The sequence below is a fragment of the Gordionus sp. m RMFG-2023 genome, chromosome 1, assembly GCF_954871325.1.
Source record: "Gordionus sp. m RMFG-2023 chromosome 1, tfGorSpeb1-WG-v2, whole genome shotgun sequence".
In the NCBI taxonomy this organism is placed as follows: domain Eukaryota; kingdom Metazoa; phylum Nematomorpha; class Gordioida; order Chordodea; family Parachordodidae; genus Gordionus; species Gordionus sp. m RMFG-2023.
The window spans coordinates 53,399,938-53,418,787 of NC_088775.1; the positions used below are offsets into that span (position 1 = coordinate 53,399,938).

Genomic DNA, 18,850 nt, shown 5'->3' on the forward strand with positions numbered 1-18,850 from the left:
TGGTCAAACTTTTGGTTTTCATATTGTAAATAAAAATTAACAAAATCTAAAATAACTCCTCTAGAAAAATATCATAAAATAAAATATACAAATAAATTATATTAATTGAATAGTAAAGTAAACATAAATATTAATAAAAGACCGGTCCGGACCACGGTCCTCAACAAAAATATCGGTCCGACAATAGGTCCGGTCCGATCCCGTCCCGGTCTAAGACCTATAGGACCGGACCGTTGACCTTCACTAGGAACAAACATTTTGTACAGTATTTTTCCCAAAAAAGCATCAATCTCATCCATACATTCATTTGAGGTATCCGCATATGGTTGTTCCTGCATATTTTCCAAATGGGCAACTAATCTTTCTTTTACCATCATATTTTGTGGCAGATTAATATAAGGCCAATTAAGTCTAAATTTAGGGTGAATCATGGCTGCCAAAATGTTACTGTCTTCATACAGTAAAGGAAATCTATATTATGAAATGATAATTAATTTATTATTAAATAAGTGTTCATTTTATTCATATAAATCAAATCAAGTATCTGCAAAACTTAACCCTTTTAAATTTTACAGTCAAGTCTGGCACATCATCTGTATGGTATTTATTTATATTTGGGTCATATCATAAATATTGATTAAATGTAAACTTAATACTTAATATACAAAGAAATTAACATTGTAATTTATTTACAAAGAATATTTATCAAAATATTAGCTTAAAATTCAAATAATCTAATAAATTTTTAATGTCATCAAAGGCCCATTAATATTTTACTAGATATCAGAGGTTTAGTAGAACTGGCCTGTTAAAAATATTTTACTAAATTTGCCAGATCTTTGCAATTTTTTAATATATTTTGCAGATATCTGATAATATAAAATAATTGCATAAAAAATATTACCTTTTATCAATACCTCTAAAAACACTATCTACCAGGGGCTGACAATACCGCAGGAAGCTAAATTTCGTTAATTTATCTATCAATATCGATAAAACGGGAGTTAGATATCCCTGCTCCATATTATCCTCCCGTTCCAAGATTTTTAACGAGATCGCCAAAAATTCCATAGCCTATAAAATTTAAATTTATTTAGAGAATATCATTGTATTACTGTTGCATACTCTTTAACAAAAAAACATTCCTCTTGCCTAAACATTGCAAATCTAATTTGATCACATACTTGTTCAAACTTTTCAGAAAGCATCTTATCTATTAATATCATGGATTGGTAATAAGAATTCCATCTTGTCTTGTTGAGCTATTAAATATCTTCCCAATTTCTCCAATAAAATATCCGCCATTTTTGACGACATATTTTGTTTAATAACTAAAGCAAAACATTTTGCAAAAGTGGATCTAGATATTCGTTTATAATTGAGATCAACTATCTGCCATCTCCGCATCTGTTGTTGCAATAAGATTAAGATTATGGCAACAACAACGTTGATGTTTTGGTAGGCTGATAGTAGGAATAATTGGGTCATCAACGGATAATATGTCATCCAAATTTATCAATTCCATATCCTCACTACTATCTTCTTCATTTTCTCCAAAAACTTTAGAAATAATAAATTTATTTAAATATTTTTTGCTAAATATAAATATTACTTAAATGCCTTGACAAAGTTGGTTACATTGCCAGTCACCATCTTCACCACCTTATTAAGAATTTTTTAAAACTTGTGGATACCCATGATTTCGTTGGCCAAAACATCATATGTTTGCCTCCCAATTATCCTCCTTAGTGCCAAAGCGGCTAACCTTCTCTTGAGGGTTAACGGATCCAGCCAATGTGCAGTAAGTCCAATAAAAGCCCTAATAAAATAAACATTATAAAATTCATATAAATATAATATACCTTCGATGCCCACTCCAACAATCAGCAGTGGTGCATGAAACTTCAGACAAATCTCTTATAAGATTTGTCGTCATATAAGAGAAGGAAGTAGATATCCTGTTGCCCAGTGTTTGGCGACAAATAATTTTTGTCGCATGAGAAAAAGTTTTAATCATTTTTTCAAATGAAGGATCATCAACCAGAGACAGTGGTTGGAAGGTGTCAATAATAAAATTCATGATAACCTTGTCTGCTGTTTTTTGCGATACAGCTGGAATGTTTAGATTGTTAAAATTTAATTTAGATTGTCTGGATTTGCAACCAGAACCACTTTGGTTTTGCAGTGATATATTTTTTTGTGTAGAGAATTCGTTGAGGTGTTTGGTAATCTCATTTTTAAATTCACTGTGCTTTTTCTTTATAAAAGAAAAAAAAAGTATGTATCAAAGTTGGATGAAAATAACTTCTCCTGAATCAAATTTCATTTTTTAAATTTTATATGGAAATTTAAAGTTAAAAAAACAATGTACAGGCTGAATGTAAAACCTATATAAACAAAAAAATGATAAAGGGTTCAACACAAATTTTGTTAAACATATTAAAGTATATTATTTAATTTATATATGGTTAAAAAATGTTCATATAGGTTATTTTAAATTTTAAGTAATATTGTCTTTGTCTATCATTATTAAAAGTTGCCCAAGATGATATGGGCTAAAGATTTTGATAAAATATTTTCCTATATATGAATATAATTAGCCTTTTTGGCATTTAAGAACTATGGATTAAGGGTTCAACAAATTTTGTTAAACATATTAAAGTATGTTTTATTAATGGTTAAAAGGGGGTAGGTTATTTTAAAAATTTAAGTTTACAATATTGTCTATCATTATTAAAAGTTTCCCAAGATGATATGGGCCAAAGATTTTGAAAAGTATTTTCCTATTATGAATATAATGAGGCTTTTTGGCATTTAAGAACTTATGGATTGAGTCAAATGATACAAAAAATACTTTCAATTCAAAATATATTATTAAAAAAAGCCCTAAAAATGTTGTCAAGAGGATTATATAATCAAGCTCAAACTGAAACTATAATACTAATTGATTAGATTTAACATATTATAATAAAGAAATAATAGAATAGATATTTATTTTTCTTTTGGTGAAACATTGCTAAGTTCAATCAAATAACATTGAACTGGATGTTTTAATTATATTAAAGAAAGTCAAAATACATTATTACACTTCCATTTATTATAAATACTCTTCTTTATTAAACTAATATAATAGTAGTATTAAAAAATAAATGCCTAATTATTAAATATAAACAACAAAACCAAGATTAACTCTTCATCAAATATTTTATTAATTATACTGTATCTAATAATTCATTTTTTTTATAAAGAATCTGTATCTAGATTCTATTTCTGTAGGACCTGCTCAACTCAGGAATGTAATAAATTAAATTTAAACATGTTGACATTAAGATTATCAAATAAAAAAAATTTAAAAGAATTACTTGTAAATGTCTCTTTAAGTTCGAGGACGATATTTTGGAAGATGATATTATCTTCTTACATAGACGGCATTTGGTGCTGATCATATTATAAGAGTTGCTTTCATCCATTTCACATAAAGTAAAATACTTACGTAATTTCAAAAATGGTAAAAGATTCTCATTCTCACTTATATCTGCTGTTAGATCAATAGTAGAAGCAATAGAATCTTCTAAATCTATAATGGACATTTACATTTACCTATTAAAATAAATATTAATATATTATTATAAATTTATATTAAATAACTTGTAAGAGCTCTAAATCTCGTAAAATTTAGGATGAATAAATATATCTATAAAATAAATGATGGAATGGAAGTTGATAATGGAAGTTGATAAAATATGACGATAGATATTTTTTTTTAAAATAATATTTTAATTTAATTTTCAAAATTTTTATTTTATTTATTGCTTTTTAAGTAAAAAATTAATTTTTAAAAAGATCGGGATCGAATTTTAAACAAAATGATCTCGATCTCGATCCTCAATTTAAGTCAGAATCATAAATCTCGTAAAATTGACAAATTTGCGATCGAATCCAAAATCGTCGATCTTTCGATTCGATCTTTTAACAACTCTGAGTATCTTTATATGAAACAAAAGTCTGTTGAAATGAAGAAGTGTTGTATGTAAATTTAGATGATTGGTCAAGAGATGATTTTTAATTCTGGACCAAACATTTACCTGAAAGTGACCAATATAACCTATAAATCTTATTAATTTAAATAGAACAAAATATGTAGCAATATCAAATCTAAATTAAGTTAATTGAAAATAAGTTAAGTTTTCCTTTGTCTAAACTTAAGCTTTATAATTAACTCAATTTCTTATGTATTATTTTTTTCCTTAATCACCTTATTAAATATATCTCACATTGAAGTGACCAATTTAACCTGATAGATCCTATTATTAAACAGAAATTATAACATCAACTAATTATAGGTTAAATTAATTCATTGTAAGAATAAACTATAAGTGTTTTTTCTCCACTATGTTTAGCAATAATCTCTCTAGGCATTTCAATTAAAATAGGTTGATAAAAATCTAAGTATATTTCAACTAAAAATTATATTAATTAAAATTAACCAAAATATTCATTAAAGGCTACTAAGGTCAATAAATATTGTAAATATCAATCATTTTATAATAAATAAATAAGCATTTATTAATTTTTTACTAACACCCTAGTCTAAAATCTCTTAGCATAGAGCAACTTTTTCTAATTTATCCTTAGTTAAATTTAATATTAAATATATTTTTAGATTTTAAGTACCAATCAGGATAATTATATCAATTTGGTTTAAATTTATAACCAGATCATACTTTTTGTAACTTAATTAATATAAATTTGTAATGTATATTCTTTTATCATATTAAATTAAAAAATATTTAGGTCTAAAAAACATTTTTCTCAGTGCCTATATAAAACATTTGGAAGAAACATTACTCGAATAAATCAAAAAGATGGAAATTTTAAATTTATTAAATACTTTAATACCTCGCGGTGAATCTAACACAAATGGCTCATGTTCGCAACAAACATCATTAGATGAGTTGGATTTTTTAAAGCGTCAAAATATTATTGATAATGATGAATTTATTGAAAATTTTATTAAATCCAATAACATCACATTATCTTTGTATGACGATTTTCCAAATTTAAAAATACTCTTTATTAAATATAATGTTGTTATTACATCAAATGCTCCTGTAGAGTGTTTATTCAGTCTAGGGAAGCTCATCTTTGGAGAGAAACGAGCGCGTCTCCTAGATAAATATTTTGAAATCCAATTGTTGTTAAAAGCAAATAAACATTTATTAAACTCAAATTTTTATGAAAAATAAATATGTTTTTTTTTCAATGCAAATATATAGGATATTTTTATTCGATGTAAATATAAATATTCTATTTTCCGATATTTTTTTCGGTTTACTTATTTTTTTATATAAATAAATTGTATATTTTTTTAAACATCATAATTTTTTTATATTAAATAAATGCGTTATATGAATGATGTATAAAGTAACTTATAATGTAACTAGTTACTTTTGAAAAATAACTGTAACTAGTTATATTTTTGCGAATGCAACTAGTAACTGTAACTAGTTATGTTTTAAAAGTAACTTTAACAACACTACATCCTATATATTTAACAATTTTATTTTGTGCTTCAATTATTCGTCATTTTTTAATTAGTTTCCCTTCACCTTATAAATTTAATTAAATGAAGTGTTAAAAGACTATATTTGAGCCGATTATTATAAACTCACTATTTAATTAAGAATATTAAGCGAGCTATTTTTCTTATATATGGTATTAAGGTTTAGACATCTATTATAAGAATCTGAGGCTTAGTCATTATTTTTCTACCTGAATTATTGACTTGATCATTTTTAAAAATTAGGCTCAAAACGAGCTCTTTTCCAATATTACTTCTCTATATTCAATGTTATATAAAATGCAAATATTAATCTTTTATAAATTAATATTTAGAAATCTACATAATCTAGTTTCAATAATTTAAAATTTCGACGATAGGGAATTGAAATTTAATTTGGTACAGACAGATAATATATACAAAGTTATTTTGTACAATGATAATGCAATTTCCTTTTCCTGATATCGCATAAATTATAATCTCGATAAAAAAAAACAAGGTATAAATTTCATTGTTAGTTATTTAGGTAGGTTTTATAATCAAATACAACTAGTAGCTGGCCAAATATTTAAATTACAATATTAATGTGTAGTCCAGTCCAGGGTTGCCAGGTCAAAATTTTAAAATTGCGGTAGAAATATAAAAATTGCTACCGCTAAATTGCCGGCCTTCGCCCAGTATTTTGAATTGACTTAGTTATCCGCCTGTTATTTTTTATAATTACTTTATATAAATACAAAGTCGCTAACTATTTTTCAAAATAAAATAGTTACATATTTTTACTTATTAACATCTTGATTTATTAACATCTTGATTTATTAAAATATATTTATTTTATGCGAATGTATAAATAGGATTTTATAAAATAATAAAAAAATATGGAAAATTAGGGTTATAATATTAATTATATTTTATTTGAGATTTAAATAATGGAACTAAACGTTTACCATCGTTATTGAGATATTTATAAAATTGCTGGCATGACATATTATAATTTTATTTAACCATTAGCTCGGCCTCTAATGTTGTTAGAGCAATCCGATTTCTCTCCTTTCTCCAGGCAGTCCTCGCCAGGCTAAAAATGCGCTGTGATGAGCCATTAAAATGAGATAAGGAAAAAACATACCTATTTTTTCCAAGTATGGGGATTTATCGTTATTAAGAAAAAAATTTCACCCAATTCTTCTCTAATTTTAGACCATCTAACTTTAAGTATTCTGGCGAATCATAAAAAAAAAAGAATTACAATCTCCTCAAACAAGACATCAATGTCTATCGGTATTTTTAATATATTTAGTAAATTACAAAAACCATCAATTGATGATTTCTGTTAGAGCTCTGCATTATATGGGGGGGGGGGAGGGGGGGTTAAAAATTTAAGCAATGGGCGGGTGGGCTAAAAAAATTTAAAATCATTTAAGTAAATATTTAAAAAAAATGATTATTATGAACTTTTTGGATATTAAATATTAAAATGTCCTTTTTTGATATCATAAAAACTCTTGTATATTTAAAACTACTTTGGTGGAAACAACAAGAAAGAGATTTGCTAAAGTTGTCATAGCAAGGAAAATATTGGTAATTCCGGCAAATAGTACCTCATCTGAACGAGAATATAACATTGCTGGAAGGTTTTTACAACAAAGAAGAACGTGTTTGAATCCATAAAATGTCGATTCATTATTATTTTTGCATTATAATTACATAAAATATCTTTATATAAGTATTTTATTTGAATGAGTTTATATGATAGTTGATTTTCTGGCCCAGCCTCCGGCAATAAGATATTAAAGAATTATATTATAAAAATTACATAAATAAAAATATATATCTCATTTTATCACAATAAGAACGATTATTTATTCGGATTATACTTTCTGATGCCGCTCTAAATTGGGGATGAGTCAACATGGATATATTATTATATGTAGTAAAAAAAAAAATTATTTTTTATTTGTGGAAATAGAGATACTTAAAAATATTTAAAAAATTTTTTCTTAAATATTAAAAGAATAGGTTTTACAATATCGATTTTTGCTCTTTGACTTAATCAAGTTCATAAATAATGATTATGTCAATTGTCACTTTCCTTTGGTATATCTTCACTGAAATTTTAATTTAACATGTTTGCAATATATATTTTTACCCAATTGCCTTAAAAAAATTCAAAAAAGTTCAAAAATAACGATTATGACAATTGTCACTTTCCTGTGGTACATCTTCACTGAAATTTTAATTTAACATGCTAACAATATTTATTTTTCCCATTTGCCTTAAAAAAATTCAAAAAAGTTCAAAAATAACGATTATGACAATTGTCACTTTCATCTCACTGCAATTTCAATTTAGCATGTTAACAATTCCTATTTTTACCCATTTGCCTTAAAAAAATTCACAATAATAACGATTATGACAATTGTCACTTTCATCTTCACTGCAATTTCAATTTAACATGTTAACAATACCTATTTTTACCCATTTGCCTTAAAAAAATTCAAAAAAGTTCAAAATTCTACGGATAGACTGAAATATATTGGGTTGGTGTATTTGTTAAACCATCTAACTTTGGCCAGCTATCGTTTTAGCCATATTTTTATTCTAAAAAAAATAGTCTCTATCATTAAGTTGAAGCTAAATATAGACGTTTAAGTTTTTTTAGGGGATAATATTGACCATGCTATATTGGATTTGATCAAAGTTAGCTGTTAACACCACTAGGTTGGTGAGTGGGAGGGTTAAAAAATATTTTTAAAACAATGGGCAGGTGAATTTGAAATATATTTCAGGCAAAATGAGCAACTAATTTCTATTTATTATTAGATATTATTTTTTTATTTCATAATTTATAAGTTTAAATAAAAAAACATTAAAATAATACATAGAGCCAAATATAATAATTTTTAAACATTGGACAGGCAAGTTAAACAAAATTTTTAAATAAATGAGCAGACAGGTGCAACAAAACTTGTCCATTGCAGACCTCTAGTCAGGATGACATTAAGAAAAGAGCAGATTATAATGGATTTTACCTCGGCCAAATGGTCCATTTATAAATGATATGCGTCTGTCACTTTTATTTTCCCATGTATTTATCACCAGAGGTCTGCAAATGACAACATTTTCAAGCCCAATCGGCAATTTTTTTAAAGATTGTAACAAAGATATATAATTGAATAAAATGCAAATATTATTAGATGGGAATATTTATAATAGAAGGCACATGTTCTCAAGAGTTTTGAGATTTTATTTATCTAAATTAAATTTGTTAAAAATTATACTTTTGAAAAATGAATATTTCTCGGTTAATGATAGATACTACCAAGTCAACGCATGGAGATTTCCTAAATACCTACCTAATTTGTTAAATACAGACCAAAATTTATTAAAATGTAAAAAACTTATTATTTAACATATATTATAACGGAATCACGTGGTCGAGTCCGGCCTCCTATATATCATTTCTCCAAGGACGGAACCACCAAGTAGAATTTTACATTTTTTAAAATATATATTATAAATAGATTTGGTAGTACCTATCCAAATGAAAAATAAACAAAATACAAATTTGATAGGTACTAACTTAATGCACCTATCATTAACCTAAGAATTCTAGTTTGATATGGTATGATATTATCATTGAACCGAATAATATGGTGATTTTTATTGGACGAATATTTTTTTAAAAGATAATACTATTGGCTACTACGTTGTAACATGGCTTTTATATATATTATAGATGAATTATGGTTGTTTACTCTGTGTACATGTGTTAACTACTTGTATAAATTTTTTAAATCCTTATCTCTTTCACAAAAGACTTCTAATGAGCTTCCTACTTATTTTTTAACTCAACATATATGTCCTATTCCTATGTATAAAAATTGTGGTAATATAAAAAATTTTCATGAACTAATTAACCTAGTTCATGTTTTGGTATGCCCCCATTTTTTTGTTTATTTCGTTAATAACTTTTTTTTTAAATTTCGGCTACTAAACTGATTAAAGCACTAACATTTACTAACGAAGCACTATTTCATCATTAGTGCTTCCATAATTTTTCTGGTCAGAATTGACCTCAAAACATTTCCGTAGCGTATTAATTATTTTTATATTACGGTTAACTAAATTAATTACGGAATTTGAATGTACTAATTAAGCATTATATAGCGGCGAAAACTGGATGTTTAGTACTTCTATATTTTTGTTTTGGTTGGCCGCCATTACTGTTTAAATTTTATTTTTTCGTAACTTTTTATTCTTAATTTCGGCTACAAAAGTGATTGAAGCACTAAGCCAACTAACGAACCACTAAAGAATAATATATGTTTCATGCTTCTAATCGACTTTTAAGAATGAAATTGACCAAAGTTTTTATTTTTGCTTATAACTATTTTATTCTAACTTCGCCTACTATACGGATTGAAGCACTAACGAAGCACTAATATTATTCGTCGTCAGTGATTTCAATTGTTAACCAACTTCACAAAGCTATCAAAATATGATCTTTTTTATTTTGTTTTGGCAAAGAGCCAAAACTTTCTTATTTTGCTTATAACTCACTAACGGTTAATTCCACCGGTGTCTGGTATGAAGATCAATTAACGGGCTACACAATGGAATGGTTTTGGCAATTGATTCTCAAGTTGTTCCGCCATTTTAAAAATTCACATTTTCTTTATTCTGCTGAAAAATCAGTTCAATTTAATTTTTTTGACATTCCGTTTAGAAGAATGCGGAAGATCAATTAAAGCCCTAAATATTGGCCTTAACTAAAAAATGGTTGCTCTAATTTTAGATTTTAACAAAATGACAAAAACTTTTATATTTTGTTTATAACTCACAAGAGGTTCATTCCACCGGCATAAAGTTAAAGGATTCAAGATCAATTAACGGGCTAAACATTGGCATTTGGCATAAGTTTCGGTAATTGATCCTCATTTACATCAAGTAATTCCGTCAATTTCACGCTTTTAAATGTAACCATTTTGGAGAATATTAAAGCAAAAATTAAATAATTGCCAATTTCATGATCTTTTTATTTTCGGTTTTGGCAAAGTGTTAATGCCTATCTTTTGCTTATAACTTAGTAACGTTTGGTCCGGATTGAAGTTCAATTTATGGGCTACACATTGGTATAAGTTTCAGTAATTGATATTAGCTAGTGTTATCGATATCCGGTTTGGAGATTATAAAGGTGCAAATTAAACACTAAATAATATAGTATGTTTCAGAATATTATTTCTGCCATATCCGATATTTGCTATATACAAACCATTTTTAATTTGCTCATAACTCGCTAACGGTTGATTCTGCAGGCATCCTGTATGAAGATCAATTAACGGGCTACACAATGGCATACGTTTCGGTAATTGATGCTCTATTCACTTTCTTTAATTTGTTGATAACTAACTTCCGATTAATTTTTTTTGATCATTCTGTTTGAAAAATACAGAGAATCAATTAAGGCATTAAATATTGGCCTTAACTAAAAAATGTTGGTTCTAATTTTAGATTTTGTCAAAATTCCAAAACTTTTCTATTTAATGTATAATTCACAAGAGGTTCCTTCCACTGGTATACCGTTAAACAATTTCAAAGGATCAATTAATGGACTGCTGGTTTTACACGACCACGACTCTGGTTTTTGGTTAAAAAAATGAACCAGATCCAAAGCAACCAAATTGGTCGACCTGGTCGACCAAATCCATAGACCCGAGCACCGACCCGAGCACCGACCCGAGCACCGACCCGAGCACCGACCCAAGCACAGACCCGAGCACAGACCCGAACATCGACTCGAGAATCGACTCGAGCACCGACCCGAGAACAGACCCGAGCACCAACCCAAATCAACTTATAATAATTTATTGTTAATGTTTTGCTCAATTTTATGCATAGAGGACTAATATTTCAATAATAGTCTTTTTTTTTAAATTGTAAACTTATATTCAAAATTAAAAATTAGAGGACGAGTAATTCAATTTCATATTAATTAAATAATTGATATGGAATTCGAAATAATTACCTTCTGAGACCGGGAAAAATTTATTATAGGAATTTATCGATTTTTAGATATTTATAATTCATATATCATCGAAAAATGAGGATAATTTATGTTGATTTAATTCTTGCCCTAAAGTTGTAAAAATTGGCTAAGGCTCAAACAGATTAGATATGCTGGCTCAGGAGTTGACATTAGTCACCTCATGAGTTGACTCTAGTAGCCCGACTTTAATTTTAAGCTGAAATCAATTTATTTGTTGTTTAACTCTAATTCGATAATGGATATTACAAATTAATGTATAGCCTAAAATTGCCTTCCCATCAAAATATTTTTACATTTATCCAAAATATCCCTCTAGCGAGTAGTTCTAGCTGATCTTTGCTCACATATATCGATGGAAAGATCCTTCAGTGCACTACAAAGTAACCACATTACGAAATAAATTTGACAAATATACTTTAGACGATATTTTAATCATAAAACTTAATATAAATTTGTTAAACAACGTTATCTTTTTTGATATTCATTTTATTAATATTTGTAAATAATTTTATATTTGTCATAGAATAAATAAAATAATTTTAATGAAATTGTTACGATTTTTATAGTTTTGAGGGAATACGGGTCATTAAATTAAAAGTAAATAAAATATAGATTTAATCACTTGACAAACCATGATATTTTTTAAAATTCTATATTTTGATAAATTTGCTTAGTCTATTTTTATAACACTTATTTTTAATGGATAAAAATAACCCCGGTCCGGTCTCCCGTATTAGATTGAAACAATCTAAGTTTTATATGATCAGATTAGCTTCTGCTTACAATTATTCCACACATAGCCCTTAAAAAAACAAATTTCCAAACTTTTTAAATCGTCTAAAATTAATTAAAAACAGATAGGATGTACACACCATAAACTAGGTTTTGAAGATGATTTTTGTATTTGTATGTAGCTACTTAGATAAAATGAAAATAAAAATTGAATATAATAATATTGTAATAATCGACTTATTCTCATTTATGGAGGATATGATTGGCGGCTCAATAATAGCAAGGATTTTAAGGGATAATTGTAAAATCCATGTTAACCAAATGTTATAACATTGGCCAGATTGAAGAATAAAAAGGTAGCTCAAAAATATTTAAAAAAAATTATCCAATATATTGAGAAAGGATATGGTTTCATGATATTAGATATTAATATAAAGTTTTTACAATAAATGATATATTATTGAAGTTTTCAAAATAGGAAAAAGGATTTCAGTATTATACCTATCAAGCTATAAATTTAGAAAAAAAATTTGTAATTATATATTTTTGATAGATCATTAAAAAATCGTTCCTCCCTCTTGATTTATTAGAAACTATATTAATGATAAAGCAAAATTTTCACATGAATTGAAGAATTAGCAAAATTTATTTCTTAAAAATTAGAATATTTTAAATAAAATAGCTTTCGAAAAATATGTATTTCCATTTAATTTTTTTATATTTTGATTTTATAAATATGAAAAATGGATAAAATAAATTCACCAACACAAAATGTAATTGCGTTTATCCCGCGTAATTCCGCTTTGTAAATTAATTTTATTATTTTAATCATTGAAAGTCACGCGACCTCAATTTTAGAATAAGGTAGGTCTAACTCGGACATAAAAAATTTTAAATTCGGGGTCGGCCCGTGAAAAAATTACTTTGCCAGGCTCCACAGAGGAGACATTTTCAAGATTATTTTTTTAGTTATATATGTTGCAATTTACCTCCATATAGTGTTTAATAAATCTTACATTATAAAAAATCTAAATGTTTTATTGATTTATCAACATATTCTATTTCATTATTCCAGCATGAAATTTCAGATTTTCATGGATATATTATATAAATGCATTTTTTCTAAAAAAAACATAAAATAACAAAATTTAACAATAATATTTATCTCAAATATGTTCGTTTTTCTTATATACACTTCGTCAAAATGTTTGAAAAGATATATATTACAATATATTATTTTGGCTAAGAGGGATTGCAAAAGAAATATGTCTTCCAATAAAAAACTAATTTTGTTTACAAATTATATTTAAATATCATGATATGGAAAATCAAATTACATATTATGAATAATGTAATTGAGATGGAGGGTTTATGTCTGTTTATAATAATTCATAATAAATGGATGTATAGAATTTTTATACAAAAGATAGTGTGCATGTTTACATATAACCTGGTAATAAAAATTGGATAGAGTAATTAAATGTTAGTGGGGATTATGTTCCCTTTTTATCTAATTTCAATTCGTTGATGTATTGGGAGCGCGCTTGAATTCCTTTTATTCTTTGATGAATAGAATAATTAAATAGCATTAGAAAATAAAAAAATATAATTATATCGAACATACTTTTCGTCCAAAAGATAAACTTGGGTTTGAAACAAATTAAGTAGCGAATCGTGAGTCAATAGATCAAATTCTATTTTTGTGTAGTGCAAAAAATTTTGAACTCCCTCGTAATATATCAAATTCGCCTTTTTTTAAATTATTTATTAAAAAAATCATATCGTTATTGGCAAATCCATTAATAAAGAATTAAACAATTAAAATAAAATCAGAAATATTGAAAATTTGCATATCTTGGTTACATTAAAAACATTCCAAAACTTTACATTGATAAAACTATTGTAATTTGATACAGAGGTCTGCATTGGTCGGGAAAAATTTTTTTAAGAACGGGCAGGCGGGCTGGTTAAAAAAAATTTTTAACAATGAGCGGGTGGGTTAAGAAATTTAAACAATGGGTGGGCGGGTTAAAAAATTATAATTTTTTATTTTAATTAATAAAAAATTGTTCTTACCAACTTAAAAAATAAAAAAGTCTTTTTCTGGTATAACTTTTTATTAAATAAATCAACCTTTTTCTTCAATTAAAACTTTTTCTACAAATAAAAAAACCTTTTTCTATAAACAAATTAAAATCTTCTTTTATGGTAATAAAATAAAACTTTTTTCTTAAAATAAATAATTTTTTAGACATATGGGAATAATGAAATTACTCCATTGTATTATTTTATTTTAGTAATGATTGTTTATCTTTATATTGCCCTTTTTATTTTCATTTTCTTATATAATATATAAATTTTATTTTTTATAACATAATTTTAACAAAATAATATTTTTTAATTTAATTTTAAATTATGAATAAAGAATATACAGCTAAGAAAATAAAAAATAATTTTTATAAGATAAAAAACAATGAAGATAATAATAATAAACTTAAATGGTCAATGTGGAAACAATTTAAAATTATTTTTGATGAAAATGACAAAAAACTAGATTGGATTCGCTGCAATGATTACGAGTCCATCTTTAAATATAATAGCAAAAGTGGCACCTCCTTCTTCCTTCGGCATCAATGTTCATCTGCAAATTATGAAGATTTGATAGATAATAAAAAAATAACTGGATATTTTGAAAAAGACAATTCTCAATTAAACAAAACGATAAAATCTGGTCTAATAGCGAATTTTGTAGAATATTGCGCTATAGACATTAAGTATTTTAATCTAATAAATTATTCTTTTATCTTTTTTAGGGCATTTCAAGACCTGGATTTATAAATATTTTACAAATATTTACCGACTTAGGGGCAACATATGGTAAATTGGATGTTAATAAGATCATCCCTAGTGCTACAACAGTTAGCCGCAACGTATCCAAAGTTACTGAGGATCTTAAGGAAATATTATTTCCTAAATTTGTAGAAATGATAAAGAATTCCATTTGCTCATGTACTACTGATATGTGGTGTGAAGAATTTACCAAAACCGATTACATATCTCTATCAATCCATTATATAAAAAATTGGAAATTAGAAAAAAAATTTCTTTTTATTTCAAAATTTCAAGATGAAAAAAAGACGGGAGAAAATATTCTTAAAGAATTATTAAAAAAATTTTTAAAAATTGGTGTTCCTCGAGAATATTTTTCCAAGCTCATCTTTGTTACGGATCAAGGAGCAAATATAAAAAAAGCTTTGGAAGGGTAAATTTTTTATTAAATAAAATTTAATTAGGTAGATATTATAATAATTTCTGAGAATTCCTATTTAAAGAACTATATTTTCCTTTTATTTTTTCAAATATTAGGTTTAATAGACTAAACTGTTCAGCACATATGCTGAACACAATACTTCGTAATACCTTCCAGTCAACTTTTATTTTAGAAAATGCTCCCGAGATTAATAATATTTTGGTAACTGCAAAATCATTGACGACTTATTTCAAACAAAGTGGCAACGTAAAATATCTAAGCAAGACGTTACTACAAAATATTGATATAAGATGGAATACAAAGCATAATATGCTACAAAGCATTTATATAATGTATGAGATTTTTTTATTCTTACAATCTCGTGATATGACTGAAAAAATGGGATCTATGGGAAAGGAAGATTTAAAAACACTGATAGATTATTTGGAACCATATAAAGATGCAACTAATGCTCTTGAGGATGATTGCAGGCCTACACTATGCCCATTTTTTCTTTATTTATAAAAAAATTAGGTATAATCTTCTACATGAGCATAATGAAAACAAATGGAGAGAAAAACAAAATGCGAAAAAGAAATAATAAAGAAATGAGCTAAAAATTTTATAATTGAAAAATTTAAAATTCATATGCTCCATAAAGTTTCAACATTTTTAATACCAAAGTTCCGACAAATGAGGATGTTGTCGTTGGAAGAAATTAATGAAGTAAAAAAACAAATGGAAAACTTGTTAGATTTGATTTGCATAGAAGAATGTAACATCGACGTAGATGAAATTTTGATTTACTTATTTCCCCAAAAGCAAAGAGAATCCAATTAAAAGGTATTAATAAATTGAATCTAGGAAAATAGTTACCCGGAAAAAAAATCCCAGAAAATTAATTCCCCGGAAAAAAATCGCCAGGAAAATAATTCCTAGGAAATAAAATACCCTACAAGCTTATTTAATTCAAAGACTATCTCAAGTAGAACATTACAAAAAAATATACTATTTATTCTAAATAATATTTGTTTATTTTTATAAATATTATAATTTTTAATATATTCAATTCATTAAAGAAAACACATGAGGGACTATAATCTTAAAATAAAAACTTTTTTATTTAAAAGTTTCCAACTCCAGAAATGTTATTACATAATCCCAGTTAGGGGATTTATTTTCCTAGATTCTCTTTTTTAATATAGCTTACATTTAATATATTTATTGTGGCTTTCGTTCTCTTCTCTGCACAAGGTACGATTAATTTATTTTAAATGAAATAGTTACATTTCTCATATTTAAATAAATATATTATGCTAAGCTAACCTATCTCATATTTTACTTTTAACAAACCTTTAGGATTTAACTTGTAATATACAATAAATTGATTGAATTTAAAACAAATTAAACAATAACTTTATCGAATTTAAAAACATTTAATGGTAAATCTAAATATATTTTCGCGAATATGAAGTTGATGATTTATTTTCAAAAAAGATACTCCAGCAGTAGTCCGCCAACATATTTATACGATTCTTGCAGGGAATTCAAATTAAAAACTTAAGGGTTACATGTCAATACCGCGAAAAGTATTATCGCGAATGTCGCTTACGCGAAAAGATATTATAGCGAATGCATTATCGCGAATATAATATAGCGAATGCATTACCGCGAATATAATACAGCGAAAATATTATAGCGAATGTATTAGCGCGAATGTAATACCGCGAAAATGTTATCGCGAATTTATTATAGCGAATACATTACAGCGAATGAATTATCGCGAATATATTATCGCGAATGCATTATAGCGAATGAATTATCGCGAATGAATAATCGCGAATACATTATAGCGAATGCATTATAGAGAATGCATTTATAGCGAATGCATTATCATATCGCGAATGGAGTTTCATGAAAGTTACATTTTTTTATTGAAATTAAGGTTTTGACTCTAAATATATAAAAAAGATTCTAAGTAATAAAATAGATTTCTCTTTTTCATATAATCATTTTAAATATTAAACATGAAAGTTACAATTTTATATATATCGACTTTTCGACTGACTTAGTTGAATCTGAAAATTAAGTTAAAATGGGGATTGGCTCTAAAAACATTTTTTTTATTGAAATTAAGGCTAAGGCTTTTCTTTTTTTTGACTCAAAATATATAAAAAAGATTCTAATCTAATTATTTTAAATATTAAACGTCAAGTTTTTTCTTTTTAATTTATTGAAAACTTGTAGGGGAGAACGGGGTTATGGCGAACCCTAAAGGCAAACCTTAAGAAAATTAGTACTTTTATTTAAATATATAATTTTACAATAATGTATTCAATTATAATAAAAAAGAAAATAGCAAATATATATTTTTATATTATTTTATATTTTTAGTAAAAATATAAAACTCTATAAGCAGCTAGCAAATTGTATTCTCATATTATTATTATTAGATTTTTGGTTAGAAAAATTCATTTTTGTGGCAATATAGTGAATTGATCTTTAATAATATATGAAGAGTTTTATAAATAAAATTAAATTCTATTTATAAATTGAAACGCGAAAGTGAGATTTAAAAAAATTACTAATCAAAAATATTAAGGGTTGTAAACATTAATAAATTTTAATATAACGAGTTAGATTTCAGGCACTAGTCTTGATCCCAAGTTCAGTTAGGGTTCCAGAATTTAAAAAAAATTAAATTATTATTTTAGAGTAATAAAATATAACAAAATATGAGTTAATAAACAAGTCATGTAATCTATTTATAAATCTTTAAAAAAATTGAAAAAAAATTATTGCACCTTTCATCTTAGTAAGGTGTCAGAAGTAAATTATAATTTGGTAATAACTTTATTTTTATCCAATTCCAAAAATGTCTAAAGATTTTAATAGAAAAATATTATTTCAGCCGCTGGGTTATTTTTGAAAGGATAGCTTTATCAACGCCAAAAAAATTATACTTTTATTAATATTTAGCTATTTTTTATAGTACAGACAAAATTGAATTTAACATATTTCAATGTCATAATTGGTAATAAAATAAATAATATAAATGTCGTAAATTAATATACCTGTGTTCTTCGGTCTGCATTTTTTAGCTCTGATTATTTAAAGCCCTGCCCTAAATTTTCAAATTTCGTTATTTTGAATATTTTCTCTGTATTTTATAAATTGTTTTATACGAAATTTAAGATAAGTAAATAATATTAAAGCATAATTAAAATGTTTTTCACAATAATATTAAACGGCATAAAAATAT

General features: G+C 26.0%; 2 protein-coding genes across 6 annotated transcripts in view; both read right to left on the bottom strand.

The window, feature by feature from the left end:
• Positions 1–1,384: 1,384 nt before the first annotated feature.
• On the bottom strand, positions 1,385–3,590 carry LOC135927364 (uncharacterized). Its single transcript, XM_065463334.1, has 4 exons — positions 3,363–3,590; positions 1,863–2,257; positions 1,695–1,819; positions 1,385–1,560 (listed from the first exon to the last, which is right to left on the bottom strand). Exons 1-4 carry the CDS (start codon positions 3,588–3,590, stop codon positions 1,385–1,387), a joined length of 924 nt encoding a protein of 307 aa, XP_065319406.1.
• A 9,778-nt stretch (positions 3,591–13,368) lies between these two features.
• The window catches only part of LOC135923391 (uncharacterized), an 89,896-nt gene continuing 84,414 nt past the window's right edge, over positions 13,369–18,850 (bottom strand). For 2 of the 5 annotated variants that reach the window (XM_065458136.1, XM_065458117.1), the window contains exons 11-12: positions 13,963–14,087; positions 13,372–13,898 (exon numbers count right to left, since the gene is read on the bottom strand). In XM_065458136.1, the coding sequence (XP_065314208.1) occupies positions 13,832–13,898; positions 13,963–14,087 (192 nt within the window). In that variant the 3' untranslated portion in view covers positions 13,372–13,831. Of the gene's footprint in view, positions 13,899–13,962; positions 14,088–18,662; positions 18,749–18,850 lie in introns of those variants that run through there. The other 3 variants (XM_065458109.1, XR_010571209.1, XM_065458125.1) reach the window with 3 other exon arrangements.